Source organism: Carlito syrichta, unplaced genomic scaffold (assembly GCF_000164805.1).
Source record: "Carlito syrichta isolate Samal-C Ts95f unplaced genomic scaffold, Tarsius_syrichta-2.0.1 Scaffold315828, whole genome shotgun sequence".
NCBI classification, from domain to species: Eukaryota; Metazoa; Chordata; class Mammalia; order Primates; family Tarsiidae; genus Carlito; species Carlito syrichta.
This window is the reverse complement of record NW_007259924.1, coordinates 200485-215469: the sequence shown is the minus strand read 5'-3', so window position 1 is coordinate 215469 and position 14985 is coordinate 200485. Positions and strand designations below refer to the sequence as shown.

The 14985-nt window shown below is 47.8% G+C and overlaps 1 protein-coding gene across 3 annotated transcripts in view; it reads left to right on the top strand.

Moving 5' to 3' along the window:
- SLC43A2 (solute carrier family 43 member 2) overlaps positions 1-14985 on the top strand; it is a 45273-nt gene that overhangs the window by 5310 nt on the left and 24978 nt on the right. For all 3 annotated transcript variants that reach the window (XM_008073366.1, XM_008073369.2, XM_008073367.2), the window contains exons 3-5: positions 4462-4669; positions 7168-7223; positions 8359-8435. In XM_008073366.1, the coding sequence (XP_008071557.1) occupies positions 4462-4669; positions 7168-7223; positions 8359-8435 (341 nt within the window). The remainder of the gene's footprint in view (positions 1-4461; positions 4670-7167; positions 7224-8358; positions 8436-14985) is intronic.

Genomic DNA, 14985 nt, shown 5'->3' with positions numbered 1-14985 from the left:
GAGTGAGACTCCAACTCAAAAAAAAAAAAAAAAAATCCAGCCTTTCACTTGTATTACTGTGAATAGGATCTTTTTGATTTTTTCCCCCCAGTTTATTTGGAATTTTAAAAACATTCTGTAGCAATGGGTAAAAGGGTCTAGAGGCTGGTGCTCACGGTCTCAGCATGTACCTCAGAGAAGAGCTGGTGCCCTCAGCTCTCCCCGCCAACCCTGCCTTCCTCCTCCTCGTTTCATGGCCTAGTTTCCCTCACACACATCCGTTGGCCTCCCATGGCTTCTTAGTGGCTCATAAAGGTCCTATCCCCCTGGGTTGTCTTTCAGGGACCTCGTAGGAGGGTCTTGGGGCAGTCCCATTCTTACCGGGCAGTATTGATGGCCACCTGGTGTTGTCCCCAACACAGTGTGGCAGTGTTTTCCCAGCTCCATTCTCTCAGCATTTGCTCTCTGAGACACAGCATGCCTCTTGCCTAGGTAGGACACCATCAGCACAGCCTGAAGGTTGAGAGCAGAAGCTCTGGGATTTGACAGCCTGTATTCAAGTCCAGTTTCCTCTCCACAGGCCATATATGAGACCCTGGGCAAGCAGCTTACCTGCTCTGACACTCTGTATCCTCATGGGGAATATGTGGTGGGCGTAAGGGTGCTAAATGACACAGGGACTCTGCATACGGCAGCTGCTGCAGTGACCACAGCAAGGGGCCTGGGCGCTGGTTAGCCCAGGATGACCTCTGACTGTCTGTGTCCTGTCTCTTGTTTGCTCTGTGTCTGTGCCGACCTCTCACCTATATCTCCCCTGCTGGACTGAGACACTGCTTCCTGTCGCCGGATAAACTAAGGATTTGAGAGAGACAGGAGATCCCGGGGCAGGCACCACGGGCAGGGCTGTCCAGGGGCCTGCACCCTGGAATAGGGGAGCTCAGAAAGCAGCCAGTCAGAGAAGGGGGCTCTTGGTAATTTAGAGGGGCCTCAAGCCACATGCCCCTTGACCCCTTCAAGCATCATCCAGCTAACTAATCTAGGTTTTCACTCCCTTTGTTTCTTCAGGGTGGAGGAGGCCCCTCTTTGACCTGGGAAGGCTTAGGGGAGCCTGAATGGGATCACAGCACCTCTTGTCTCCCCTGCTTTCTCTGTGAAGATTTTGTTTGGGAGTCTTCTGTGAGTGGGGCCGAACAGTGCAGAGCCTTGTTCTCTCTTCCCTGGCCCTGGGTCTCCTCCTAAGCAGCCCTGTTCCTGTACTCAGCACACTCTGGCCACACCAGCTCCTGTCCTGTCTTGGTTTATCTTCCCTGGCTGGCCTGGGCTGCTCTGGCTGCCCACTGAGGAGGCGTCTGTTGAATAAAAAGGTGCAGGTGAGGAGCAGGGCAGGCTGGGCTGGGGCGAGGCCAGAGCTCTAGGCAGGGAGCAGAGGGGCATCCCAGGGCTCCGCACTTCCTGAAACTCATCTGTTTGTCTCACAGTGGCCCAGGTGGGAGTAGAGGGAGAGGAACAGCCTGGGTGTGACTGTGTTTGGGATCTGCTGGTTCAGTGATGATTTGTGTGGGCTCTTTGCTGACAACAAAGCTTCTGGGCTCACCAGAGGTTTCGTTCACCCCATGAGCAAGGGAGAATCTGGAATTGCTCCATAAGCAGACAAGAGAAGCCACTCAGTGCCCCTCAGCCCCCAGGCTCATCTGTTGCCAGACATCACTGCCTAGAGGCAGGGAGATGGAGGGCCAGGTAGCTCCACTGGCAGGGATCTATTTAAGGAGAGAAGGCTGGCGGCTGAAAGTGCGAGGTCCCAGGTCCCATGTGTAGTGGCTCAAGGGAGAACAATGAGAAGGACAGATACGCTTGCCTCTACCCTGAACTCTCTTCTGGGGCAGCCCCCTGTCTAGTTATGGGATGACCAGATCTCTAAATAATTTAAGAAATACCTACCCCTATTCCCATTTCTAGCAAATCAGGGAGATTGCCTTGGGCACAGTGCCTTGGAATTTTAACTTCTGTCTCTTGATGAGAAAAGACATGGATTTAGGGATCCAACTACAGGGCCTCTCCGGGGTAATGGAGGGAGGTACCCTGGTGCCCCAACTCATAGGCAGTGAGTGCTGCCTCACCCACTCCGCTTCTCATGCCCTTACACTCCCTGCTTGAGGCAGCAGAGCCTATGGCACGCCAAGCCCAGAGTTATCCCATGTGCAGTAAGTGGCCCCTGTCAGATCTCACAGGCCAGCCATCCTGGGCCCTGGCATGCCTTCCCTACCTGTCCACTCTGTCACATCTGTGCTGGTCTACTCACACCTGCATGTTGACCTGGAAATGCCATTGCTCTGTGGAGACCCTGTTCCCCCAACCTGAGATCCAGTTCCTGTTGCTGCTGGCAGAGCTGACATCTGAAACTAGCACCAACCTGTGAAGCAGATCTGCCTTTCTAGAGGCTGCCCCACTGTAGACGCGAGTGGCTAAGGCCTGCCGGCTGAGGCAGTGTGTGTGACAGTTCTGAGCTGGACCCTGAAGGACTCAGAGGACTTGATTTGCCATGTGTTTTGGCTGCCAGAATAGTGGGACATCTTTTGAAAAACTGAGAGAAAGTGGTAGGGGCAGAAATCTGGCTTGTTAGGTTTTATTTCTGTGGCTTCAGGTGGCTAACCTTGTGGCTGTAGTCTCCTTAAATCCCTTTATATTCAACTTGATTCTATATGTTCTGTTTCCAGTCCCCTCTTGATCCTGTTGACCATTGTGATCTGGTTCCATTGTTTTTATTAATTCAGTGTACATCTGCTGTGGTTGGGACTTGAGTGAGACACTAGAGACGCAGAGGTGACTAAAGCACAGTCCCTGTCCTTCAGGACTCCCAGCCCAGCCTGAGACTAGACACGTCTTCATACTACCACACATACAGTTATAGGATTGTGCTCTTGGTTACTGTGTCTGGCTCTGCTGCCAACAGCTGTCTCATCATCCCTATTCTGAGCCTCCAGTGACAGTAATAATAAGAAGAATAATAACAATTTTAGCTATTATTTATTGAACACTTTCTATGACTGTAAGCTTCTGGATTTTCTCATTTATCTTTCCTTACACTCTAGGATGTAGGTAATGTTATTATGTTATACTCATTTTACAGATAAGGAAACTGAGATAGAGGGAGATTATAAAGTAGAAAGTGGAGGAACCAGAACTAGAACCCAGAGTCCAGGTCCCAGCACCACACTCTCAATCAACCTGCCCCCCGCAGATCTCATTGGCCAGAGGTTGGCATGTGGCATGATTCACCCCACGTACATCCTTTTCAGTGACCTTGGGGCAGCCCTGGGAAGCCTGGGCAAGCCTTTGCAAACCTCAGCTTTACAGCCCTGGCGCCAGAGGGCTGCAATTGGGAGGTAGGCAGTTATCTGAAGAAAAGTATCGCCTTGACTTTCCCTGTGTGACCTCACATCTAATCAAAGTCTGTTCCTGTTTCTGCAGGATTAGTCAGCATCTCTTAACTAGCAGTCCTGGTCAGGAGAGCTCCTCAGCCATGCTCCCAGCCCATCCTCCACCCTCCCGCCCTTAGCTGCCACAGCACTTTTCCCTCCCTTTTTGCGTTATTTTGGTGCTGGGTGGACTTTGGAGGGGGCCATTAAGGGCTGGGATTACAATGCAGGTGTGGCTGACACACAAGGCTCAGAGGCTCAGCACCCAGCTGGGTCTGGGGACGGAGGCAGCAACATAATAACTCCAGTGAGAAAAATAAGAAAAGTGCACCTCAGTGAACTAAAGCAGATCACTTTGGATGATTTAAAAAAATGCAACCCTTTCCAAAGAGGTTCTAAGAGCATATGTAGCAGTTGACACAATGAAAATATCAGGGAGAAGGTGGCATATGATTCTGTGTTTGAGAAGCCAAATGTACCTACCAGTAAGGGAGGCAAGGAGGTCCATTCGGTCTCCCCAGACTGACCGAGGAGAACCAAGGTGTTGTGGAAAGACCAGCAGCTTATCCGTCCCAAGTGGTCTAGGATCTGCCTCCCTGATGGCTGTAGTCTGTTCCCATGGACAGAGCTGCCCGGGAGGTTCTAGCCAGACTGGGGCCCTGCAGCCAAGGCTGGGTCCTAAGGTCTACTGTTCTAGGGTGTCAGATTCTCTAGTATAGGCATCCCAACCTGGGACTCACTGGTGCTTCAAGGGACACATGAGGGTCCTAAAATTGTGGACAAGACTTTGTGTGCATTTTCTGGGAACCCGGAGAAAAGCTTTTGTTATTGGATTCTTCAAAGGGTCCATGACCCCCACAAAAGTTAAGAACCTCTACATTTTCACTCCAGGGGGCTTGAGCCAATTGAACATCCAAGCGTGCTGTGGGGTAGCCTGAGTCCTTGACGGGTTCAGAAGTAGCCCTGGCACTCCTAGTGGGATGACTCTGCATGTGCATCTGCCTCTCTGATCTTTGGGAGTCCCTACGATCACCCTGAGGTCAGGTTTCCCTCCCTCTACACACAGAGAATGTCACCAACGGCACAGTGGGGGGTACAGCAGAGCCGGAGCACGAGGAGGTGAGCTGGATGAATGGCTGGCTCAGCTGCCAGGCCCAGGACGAGATGCTAAATTTGGCCTTCACCGTGGGCTCCTTCCTGCTCAGTGCCATCACCCTACCCCTGGGCATCGTCATGGACAAGTACGGTCCTAGGAAGCTCAGACTGCTGGGCAGGTCAGTGTGGGTTCCTTGGGGGGCAGGGAGTGGGCAGGTGGACCTCCCTGGCTGAGTTCCCTGCTATAGGGAATCCTGGTACCTGCTATCAGGTACACTGTAGTTCTCTAAACGCCTGTCCAGAGTGAGGTTTCTGGCTCATCTGCAACTGAATCAGTAGGTACCATGATCCTCACAATGCGCCAATACTGCGTAAAAAAGCACAGGGTCCCAGGCTGAGCTGGGAGGATCTGGAGTTGCTTGTCATTAAGAACGGTGGGTCCCAGTCTTTTTGTAGTTCACAAACGTGATGATTGGGGTTCCACACTCATGTGTGAGATGTGCCTCTCTCAAACCTTGTTATGACTTGGCACATTTACACATCTAATGTGGGGGGAAAAAAGAAGGAAAAAAAAAAACCTAGCCCAGTGGCTCATGCATGTAATCCCAGCACTTTGGGAGGAAGAGGCAGGAGGATTGCCTGACTCCAGGGATTTAAGACCACCCTGGGCAACTTGGCAAGACCTCATCTCTACGATAAATCAAAAAATTAGCCAGGCTTGGTGGCACATGCCTGTGGTTCCAGCTACTTGGAAGGCTGAGGTGGAAGGAGCTCCTAAGCCCTGCAGGTCAAGGCTGTGGTGGCAGTAGCATGCCATTGCACTCCACCCTGGCTGACAGAGTGAGACTCTGACTCAAAAAAATTTTAATTTAATTTAATTTTTTAAAAAACTGGTTTTCAAAGTCTGACCTTACACATTCACCAGAAAAAAAGATCTTCAGCATATACCTCACATGGAATTATAAATGATATACATATGCTGGGGGGGTTGGCCCCAAAAAAGATATACACATATGCCTTTTTTTTTTTTTTTTTTTTTGAGTCAAGGTCTTATTCTGTCACCCAGGCTGGAATGCAGTGGAACGATCATGGCTCACTGCAATCCTTCTGCCTCAGCCTCTTGAGTAACTGGGATTACAGACATGAACCACCATGCCTAGCTAATTTTTTTATTTCTTTTGTAGAGATGAGTTCTTGCTATGCTGCCCAGGCTGGTCTTAAACTCCTGGGCTCAAGTAATCCTTCTGCAAAGTGTTGGGATTACAGGCATGAACCACTGAACCTGGCTGCATATGCCATTCTTTTTTTTTTTTTTTAGTTGGAGTCTCACTCTGTCACCCAGACTGGAGTGCAGTGGCATACTCATGGCCACCACAGCCTTGACCTGCTGAGCTCAGGAGATCCTTCCACCTCAGCCTTCCAAGTAACTGGAACTATAGGCATGCACTACCATGGTCGGCTAATTTTTTTGATTTATTGTAGAGATGAGGTCTCCCCATGTTGCCCAGGCTGGTCTCGAACCCCTGGACTCAGGCAATCCTCTTGCCTTAGCCTCCCAAAGTACTGGAATTGCAGGCTTGAGCCACCACACCTGGCTGCATATGCCATTCTTAATGTTCCATGTCCTTTATTAACTTTATGATATATATACAAAAATATCAATGAAAATGGATGAAATTAAAAATTATAACATGGAAGTCCTAATATATTGGCACCCTTGTGAATCATTTCATGTACCCCCTGGGTGTATTGTCCCTGGCCTGTAAAGCTCCAGTGTGGCTGACTCAGGGCCAGTTCCCCAAGCAGCTGACCCTCCCAGGTCAGGGTCGAGCCCAGTTCCCAGTGGTAATAATCACCTTGCAGGGCAGTGATTTGCCGTGAGTGAGACTGTGACTCTGAAGTGGATGGGTGAGAATCAGTTCCATTTGCTTTTCTTCAGAGCTGAAGAGTCCTTGGTTCCTAGGGCAGGGCCTAGGATTTGAGAATAGCCACTCATCTCACCCGTGCTCAGTGGGGTTCTATCCATCCCATAAGCAGGCACGAAGCTGAGGAATGTGTGGTGTGCCCTCTGTCACTTCAGAGCCCTTGCCCTCTCAGTCTGGGGCTGGGAGGGGGCATTACAGTATGGTGTTTACAAGGTCTGGCTTTGGAGCTTGAATTCCAGCTTAACCACTTACTAGGTAAGAGACCTTGGAGAAGTTAGCTTTAGTTTTAGATTTTGTATGAAATTTACTTTTCTACCAGTAAACTGGGGTCAATTATTCTCCTTAGAATTATTTTTGAGTTGGAGTCTCACTCTGTTGCCCAGGCTGGAGTGCCTCGAGCTGCTGGGGTCAGGCGATCCTTTCACCTCAGTCTTCCAGGTGGCTGGAACTAAAGGCATGAGCCACCATGCCCGGCTAATTTTTTGATTTATTGTAGAAATGAGGTCTTGCCAAGTTGCCCAGGCTGATCTTGAACCCTTGGGCTCAGGCAATTCTCTTGCCTTGGCCTCCCAAAGTGCTGGAATTATAGGCATGAGCCACCGTGCCCAACCAGAATTATTAAATTAAATTAAATAATGCATGTAAATGTTCTGGAAGCTTCTGACCCATAGTAGATTCCCCCAAATGATGATAATGTTAACAATAAGTCAAAATGTAATAATAAATAATGTACTATTTCTGCTTGATTTTAGTGCCTGCTTTGCTGTCTCTTGCTTGCTGATTGCATATGGAGCGAGTAACCCAGACTGTGAGTATGCCTTTCACCCATTTGTTGGGGACTGGGGAGCGATTGCCCAGAAGCCCTCCCAGGCCCACCTGCTCTTAGATGCTGGTCTGGGTCTACTGTTCACTGCTCAAGTTAGAGAAGATACCTGTTGGGCCTTTACTCAGTTACTTATATCAGACAGCCGAATCAGAGAGCAGAAAGCAACCTTCCCAGACAGAAGTCTGAGAGGAGCTCCCAGGTTGTGCAAAAGTTCCATCTTAACCCTACATCAAGCCAGTCTGATGGCCTCATCGATGCTAACATGAGAGAAAAGGTCAAGAACCAGGCCAGCTAAAGGGGCGTGCGTGGTCCTCGGAGCATGCAGGAGTCGTGATCTGGATCCTCTTGAGTCAGCACAAGCCAACACTTGAAGGATGGCTTAGAAGCCATTTGGTCCACAGCCCTATTCAGGTGGAACTGTTGTTTCAAGGACTTTTAGAACAAACACCAAAATGGGATGTGAGATTCACCAAAATCTTAGCCAGGCTCATCTGCTCATATACTGATTTTTGGGAAGCTATAATTTTGGTTGCAGAGAAGCAGCTGCTTTTTTTTTTTTTTTTTTTGAGTCAGAGTCTTACTCTGTCGCCCAGGCTGGAGTGCAGTGGGATGCTGAAAGCCACTGCAGCCTCAACCTGCTGAGCTCGGGTGATCCTTCCACCTCAGCCTTCCAAGTAGCTGGAACCACAGGTGTACACTACCACACCTGGCTAATTTTTTGATTTATTGTAGAGATGAGGTTTCACCAAGTTTCCCAGGCTGGTCTTGAATCCCTGAGCTCAGGCAGTCCTCTTACCCCTCTGCCTTTCAAAGTGCTCGGATTACAGGCATGAGCCATCTTGCCTGGCTGCAAAGCAGTTTCTTTAGATCCCTTGCCTGCTGCTAAGTTAATGGAGAAATGAGAACAGGTATGCACCACTTGTAGGACCCCAAGCTCTGTGAAGCAGCAAGAGGAGAAGGGTGAAGAAGAGACTGGTTTAGTTTCTCAGGAGCCAGGCATTCATCCCTGATGACTTGTCATTCATTCATTCAGCCTGTATTTACATGCAGGACAGGTCCCAGCCTCCCTGAAGGTCAACTATGGTTCCCACCTTAAGAGCTTTCCATTTCCCTACAGCCCTCTCGGTGCTCATCTTCATCTCCCTGGCTCTGAATGGCTTTGGTGGGATGTGCATGACCTTCACTTCATTAACTGTAAGTGTTGATTTTTATTTATTTATTTATTTATTTATTTATTTTTCGAGTTGGAGTCTCACTCTGTCCCCCAGACTGGAGTGCAGTGGCCGCTCTCGACCCACTGGGCTCCGGCAATCCTTTCGCCTCAGCCTCCCAAGTAGCCGGAATTACAGGCGCGCGCTACCACGCCCAGCTGATTGATTTTTTTTTTTTGTTAAGAAGATCTGTAGTTCAGTTGTCTACTTGTGAACTTGAGGCAGCAGAAGCTTGTTTCCATTTCCTTGCCTTCTTTCTATTTGACTGCATATGCCTGGATGCTCCAAACAGCAGAAAGGCTGTTGGTGAAGTGGCCTGGCCTTCCAGGCTCAGAGGTCCTGCAAGAAGCAGGTCACAGCTCTTAGAGTGACCCATAGCCCACTTTCTGACTGGACTTTGGCACTAATGAAGCAGCTCACTAGCCTTGTGGACAAGAAAGTCAGGAGTAGGAAGACAAAAGCTGCCACCCACTCTTTTCTTGATTTCTATGGCAGCCATCACCAGGATCTCCAGAAGCTTTGGCTAACAGTGCAGCCTAAAAACAAATCTCCTTTGGAATTGCCCCAACCCCAACCTCTGCCTTTGTTCAGAACCAAATAGAAAGCTCAGGGGAGCACCTGTGCTTCTTCTTGTCTTGGTTTCCTAAATGCCAGGGCATGGGCAGCCCTTCTGGGGAGGGAGATGTTTCCTCAGGACACTGAGAACCCTTTTGTGGGAAGTGCTAGGATGTCACAAAATGTGCTTATTTTTAAGGTGAGGGAGGCTGAAGAATGGTGCAAATTGAAAGAAAGAAAGAAAGAAGGAAAATGAAAGTCAAAGAAGGAACTGAAAAGTCTTCCCCAGAGGGAGAAATGACTCTCTCTGCAGGTTGGCCTGGTCAGGCAAAGGTGCCATTGAGAGCTGGCCATTGGGAAGATAGTAAGAATAGCTTCTTCAGAGAGACCTCTGTCCTGTTTTTTGTGTTGTTTTTTTTTTTTACTTGCACACACATGTTTATTGCAGCATTATTCACAATAGCAAAAACATGGAACCAACCGTGCTGTCCACTGAAAGAGGACTTGATAAAAAAAAACATGGTACTTATACACAATGGAATGTTACATAGCCATAAAGGACAAAATTATGAACTTTGCAGTACCTTGGATGAATTTAGAATCTATAATACTGAGTGATCTATCACAGAAACAAAGAACTATCCATGGTTTTTGTTTTTTTTTTTTTTTGAGTTGGAGTCTCACTCGGTCACCCAGACTGGAGTGCAGAGGCCGCTCCCGGCCACTGCAGCCTCGAACTGCTGGGCTCCGGTGATCCTTCCGCCTCAGCCTTCTGAGTAGCCGGAACTACAGGCATGTGCTACCACGCCCAGCTGATTTTTTGATTTATTGTAGAGATGAGGTCTTGCCTGAACCCGTGAGATCAGGCAATCCACTCACCTCAGCCTCCCAAAGGTGCGGGATTACAGGCTGAGCCACCAAGCCCGGCTTATCCACGGTTTTTAACACACAATACCTACCATAACTATTTGCAGGGCCCCGTGGTTTCTAATTTTCCTCATGCTAATGAGTCAGGAGTCATGGTGTTGAGGGGCCTTTGTTTAGCTTTGACGGAGCTCTGAGGACTTCTGGTCCTCTTTTTTTTCGAGTTGGAGTCTTACTCTGTCGCACCGACTGGAGTGCAGTGGCACGCTCCCGGCCACTACAGCCTCGACTTACTGGGCTCTGGCGATCCTTCCACCTCAGCCTTCCAAGTAGCTGGAACTACAGGCGCGCGTTACCACGCCCAGCTAATTTTTGATTTATTGTAGAGATGAGGTCTCGCCAAGTTGCCCAGGTGGGTCTCGAACCTGCAGGCTCAGGCAATCCGCTCACCTTGGCCTCCCAAAGCTCTGGGATTATAGGCTGAGCCTCCGAGCCCGGCTTCTGGTCCTCTTTTAAGGAACTTGAAGAGGTGCTGGCATCTCCATGACCCTAAAACGGGCAGTGAGCTAGAGGCCAGGCCCACTGTCTTTTCTGTTCACCCTTCCTACACTTTGCTTTGTTAGCTTTGTCCTGGCAGGAAGGATTAACTGTCTGGGTCTAGATCCATGGAAATGGAAAGTTCTGTGAATCTGTGTTAGGTGAGAAAAACATGGCTCAGGGTGTATGTTTGGTATGCTCACGGGGTGGGTGTCCACAGGATGTGAATGACACATATAAATCTGGAAACTCTGTTCGCTTTGCCTCTGCTAGTGCCAGGGAGATTTACTTTGTACTCTTTTGGGCATTTTTTTTTTTTTTGAGGTGAAATCTCACTCTGTCACCCAGGCTAGAGTACAGTGGCACACTCATGGCCACGTCAGCGTTGACCTGCTGGACTCCAGCGATCCTTCTGCCTAAGTCTTCCAAGTAGCCAGAACTATAGATGCGTGCTACCATGCCTGGCTAAATTTTTAAAAATTTATTGTAGAGATGAGGTATCGCCAAGTTGCCCGGGCTGGTCTTGAACTCGCGGGTTCAAGCAATTCACTCGCCTCTGCCTTCCAAAGTGCTGGGATTACCAGCTGAACCACTGAGCTCAAGTGATCTGAAGATTACAGGTGTGAACCACTACACTTGGCCCTTCTGGGCATTTTGATTTTTCTTTAACCAAATAAATTTAAAAGAAAAATGGATACATTCTTCCTCTTTCAAATTCCCCTAGGAAAACAAATTTCAAAACTATGAAAAATATATTTGTACGGTCAAAAGGACACAGATTCCACATAGTTGTGTAAATTGTGAAATAGGAGTCATGATTCTGTTTGTTCTTTGACAGTGTGAAAGCCACCAACTCTTTCATCAAGATGAAAAATAAAAACCTGGCATCACCCCCATTATTTTAGTCATGCTATGCCTCTGTCACGGCAGGTCTAAACTTCAGGGATAAAAGAACAAGATGGTCCTTGAACTTGAAGAGTTTACACTCCAAAATGCAGAAAGATGTTTTGTCTTAAAAAGCATAAGATAAATGGATAAAAACCACTGTACCATGAATCCCTTTTAAGAAAGCTTTTAAAATGTACTCTGAAGTTGTGCCCAAGAAACTTTTAGGAGAGACTAATAGGCCCATAAGGATTCTTTCTCTTTTCTTATTTTTTATAGTTATAAAGCAAAAATGTTTTTATTTTTAAAATTAAACATTCAGAAATATAAATTGTAAACCAAAACTCTGTAAGCCTGCCTTCATCAGTTTGGAATATATTTCTTCAGCATTTAAAAAAAATTGCATAGGCTGGACTTGGTGGCTCAGCCTGCAATCCCAGCACTTTGGGAGACTGAGATGAATGGATTGCCTAAGCCCGCGGAGTTTGAGACCAGCCTGGGCAACTTGGCGAGACCTCTTTTCTACAATAAATTTAAAAAATTAGCCGTGCGCAGTAGTGTGTGCCTGTTGTTCTGGCTTCTTGGAAGGCTAAGGTGGAAGAATCACTGGAGCCCAGCAGGTTGACGCTGGGGTGGCCGTGAGTGTGCCATTGTACTCCAGCCTGGGCGATAGAGTGAGACTCCAACTAAAAAAAAAAATTGCATATACCAATGTTATTCTTTAAAAAAAAAAAAAGACTTATAACGTGCCTTTTTCACTTAATGAAGCTTTTGTATCTTTTCCTGTCAGTGCTTAAAGATCTGCCTTATTATCTTAAACTCTAGAGATCTACCTCATTATTAAACAGTTCCATATTATTCTTTAATATAGATGTACCATAATTTATTCAACCAGTTTCCTGCTAATGGACATTTGGGTTGGTTTCCAACTTTTCCAATTTATGAATGCTGCTGAACTGAACATTCCTATACATGTATTTCTGTAAAATAATTCCTGGAAGTGGAACTGCTGGGCCACAGGATCAGCATGTTTTAAAATTTAATATCTACTGTTAAATGGTCTTCTAAAAAGGTTGCCTGCTGGAACAAGCCTCCCAGCATGTATGAGAGTGCCTTTTTCTCCATGCTGCCTCCAGTACCATGTCCTTTATCTTTTAAACACTTGCCAACCTGATCTAGTGAAAAATGATATACCATGATTTTAAAAATTTATTTAATTAGTAGTGAGACAGAGCATCCTTTCTCCTCTTTTTTTTTTTTTGAGTTGGAGTCTCACTCTGTCGCCCAGACTGGAGTGCAATGGCCGCTCCCGGCCACTGCAGCCTCAACCTGCTGGGCTCCGGCGATCCTTCCACCTCAGCTTTCCAAGTAGCTGGAACTACAGGTGCGCACTACCACACCCAGCTAATTTTTGATTTGTTGTAGAGATGAGGTCTCATCAAGTTGCCCAGGCAGGTCTTGAACCCTCAGGCTCAGGCAATCCACTCATCTCGGCCTCCCAAAGTGCTGGGATTACAGGCTGAGCCACCGAGCCCGGCCTCTTTCTCCTCTTTATTGATAATTTGTATTGCTTCACAAAATTACTTCTTTGTGTTATTTGTCCATTTTTCCACAGCATTCTTTATTATTATTATTATTTAGTGATTTATAAGAACACTTTCAAATACAAAGAAACTAGCTCTCTTTCTGAGAGAGGAAGGGATCTTACCCTAGGGTGTTTATGTCTTTACATAGTCCGTGAATAGGCTTCAGGAGAGCTGTGCACACCCTCGGAATGATATGTAAACGAATTGTGTGTATGTGCTGCTCAAGTGTGTCTTTCTTGGGGAGAGTCCATTGCTTTCATCACCCTCCAGTAGGTCTGAGTGAAGGCTAAAAACCACCGCGGCAGGAACATTTCTGTTTGTTCCTTGCTGTCCCACTGAGAGGCAAAATGCTACACAGGCTGGGTAGTGATCAGGCAATAGATTGCCTGATCACTATTAAAGCAATTGGTTACCAGGGATCTGTGTAAGAAAGGCTGGTGGCGTGTCCTTCAAAATCCTCATTCTTGGATCTAGAGTGGGGGTCCACAAACCATTGTCCCCCAGGCCAAATCCAGACTGTTTTTGTAAAGAAAGCTTTATTGGAACACAACTGTGCCCATTTGCTTATGTATTGTCTATGGCTGCTTCTGAGCTATAGTGAAGAGTTAAGTAGTTGTGACAGAGACCATATGGCTTGCAAAGCCTGGCTTGGAGAGATCTCCTTGGACATTCCCCTGTCTCCTGAGGCCTCTGTTCAGCACCTGCTCCTCTTGAGAACAGACCCTGAGAGGGAAATGAGAAGCAGGTCAGTGAGTACAGGGCTGGCGTGGTTGAGCAAGGTTCTTGGGCTAGCGGAGACTTCTGCTGAGCAGAGCTGAATCTCGTTTTGACACAGCCCAGGCCTTTAAAAAGCAGAACTGTCAGGATCAGCTCCCAGAGATGCCGAGCTAGCAGCACAATGGCACTTTCTGTTTGTGTCTCCCCGCCATGTTCTAATTTTGGGGACAAAGAAGTCTTCAGGGTCATCTTTAGGAGCTTCCTAAATCCAATCTCCTATAACCGCTTTGGGGACATAGATAGTAGCTTTGTGATAACCTAGAAATCTGGAGGATATGTTGCCATGGGAGCTTAATTGGGGGACTTTCTGGGTCCCAAGGGGTACTGCACGGCATAAGCTATTGCCCCCATGGGGGGGGCTAAGTTGGCAAAATGCCTTTTCCTCACAGCTCAGGAGAAGATGGCCCACAGCCCTCCAGAGCCTGAGAGGTCTGTGCACATGGGTGGTTCTTTCCTGTTGAGTGGAGGCTCCGAGGGACAAGGGAGCATAGGACCTAAGCCAGTGTGGCATCCTTGGAGGCCATGCCAGGCCACTCCATGGGTGCAGAGCACTTTCTGCCATGTGGAGCCACAGCCTCTCCCGACATCTGGACAGCACACTCTGGGCTGTTTGCTCAGTGCCTCGCGTTTGTACAACCCTTTAACTCGCTTCATTGGCTAGAGCACAAACACCGGCCAGAGGCTGAGGTGGCGTCTTTGGGCCGCCACCCTACAATCCAGGGGCTGGGTTGCTTAGAGATGGAAGCAGATACAGCCAAAATTGTGAACATATCTTTTCCACTTCATTACTCTGACCCCTGTCAGTGTGGGTGGGACAGGGAGTTCCAAGCCGAAACCCTCATGGAAAGGGGGTTACAAAATGTTGCCAGGATCCTTAATGAAAAATTTTTCTGTGTGTTTTTCTCATTTGATTCACTGTAGTCTGACTTTAAACCTGAGGAAGAGGTGACTCCATGGGAGTTGGGATCCAAGTCAAAGTGAACAGAATAAATATCCCTCTCAAATACCTGAGAGGATTGTGGGGGATCACATGCCCCCAGTGAGGGGATAGGAGTTGAGTGTTCCTGTACAACAGACCTTGTGTCTGAACCAGAAGAGGGTTCCACAGAGCTTCCTGGCTTCCTGACCAGCTCTGCAGGGTCTAGGTTGCTGGTCCAGTGCCCAGCTCTGCCTCCCTATCTGCTTGTTTCTGTCCTGTATCTTGAGAACCCAAAGCAACCAACTGCTTGCCATTGACTTGGGATGAATTTGCCATCAGAGGGTTCTGCCTCATGAATTTGCTACAGCACATGACACTTTCTTTCTTTCTTTTTTTTTTTTTTTTTTTTT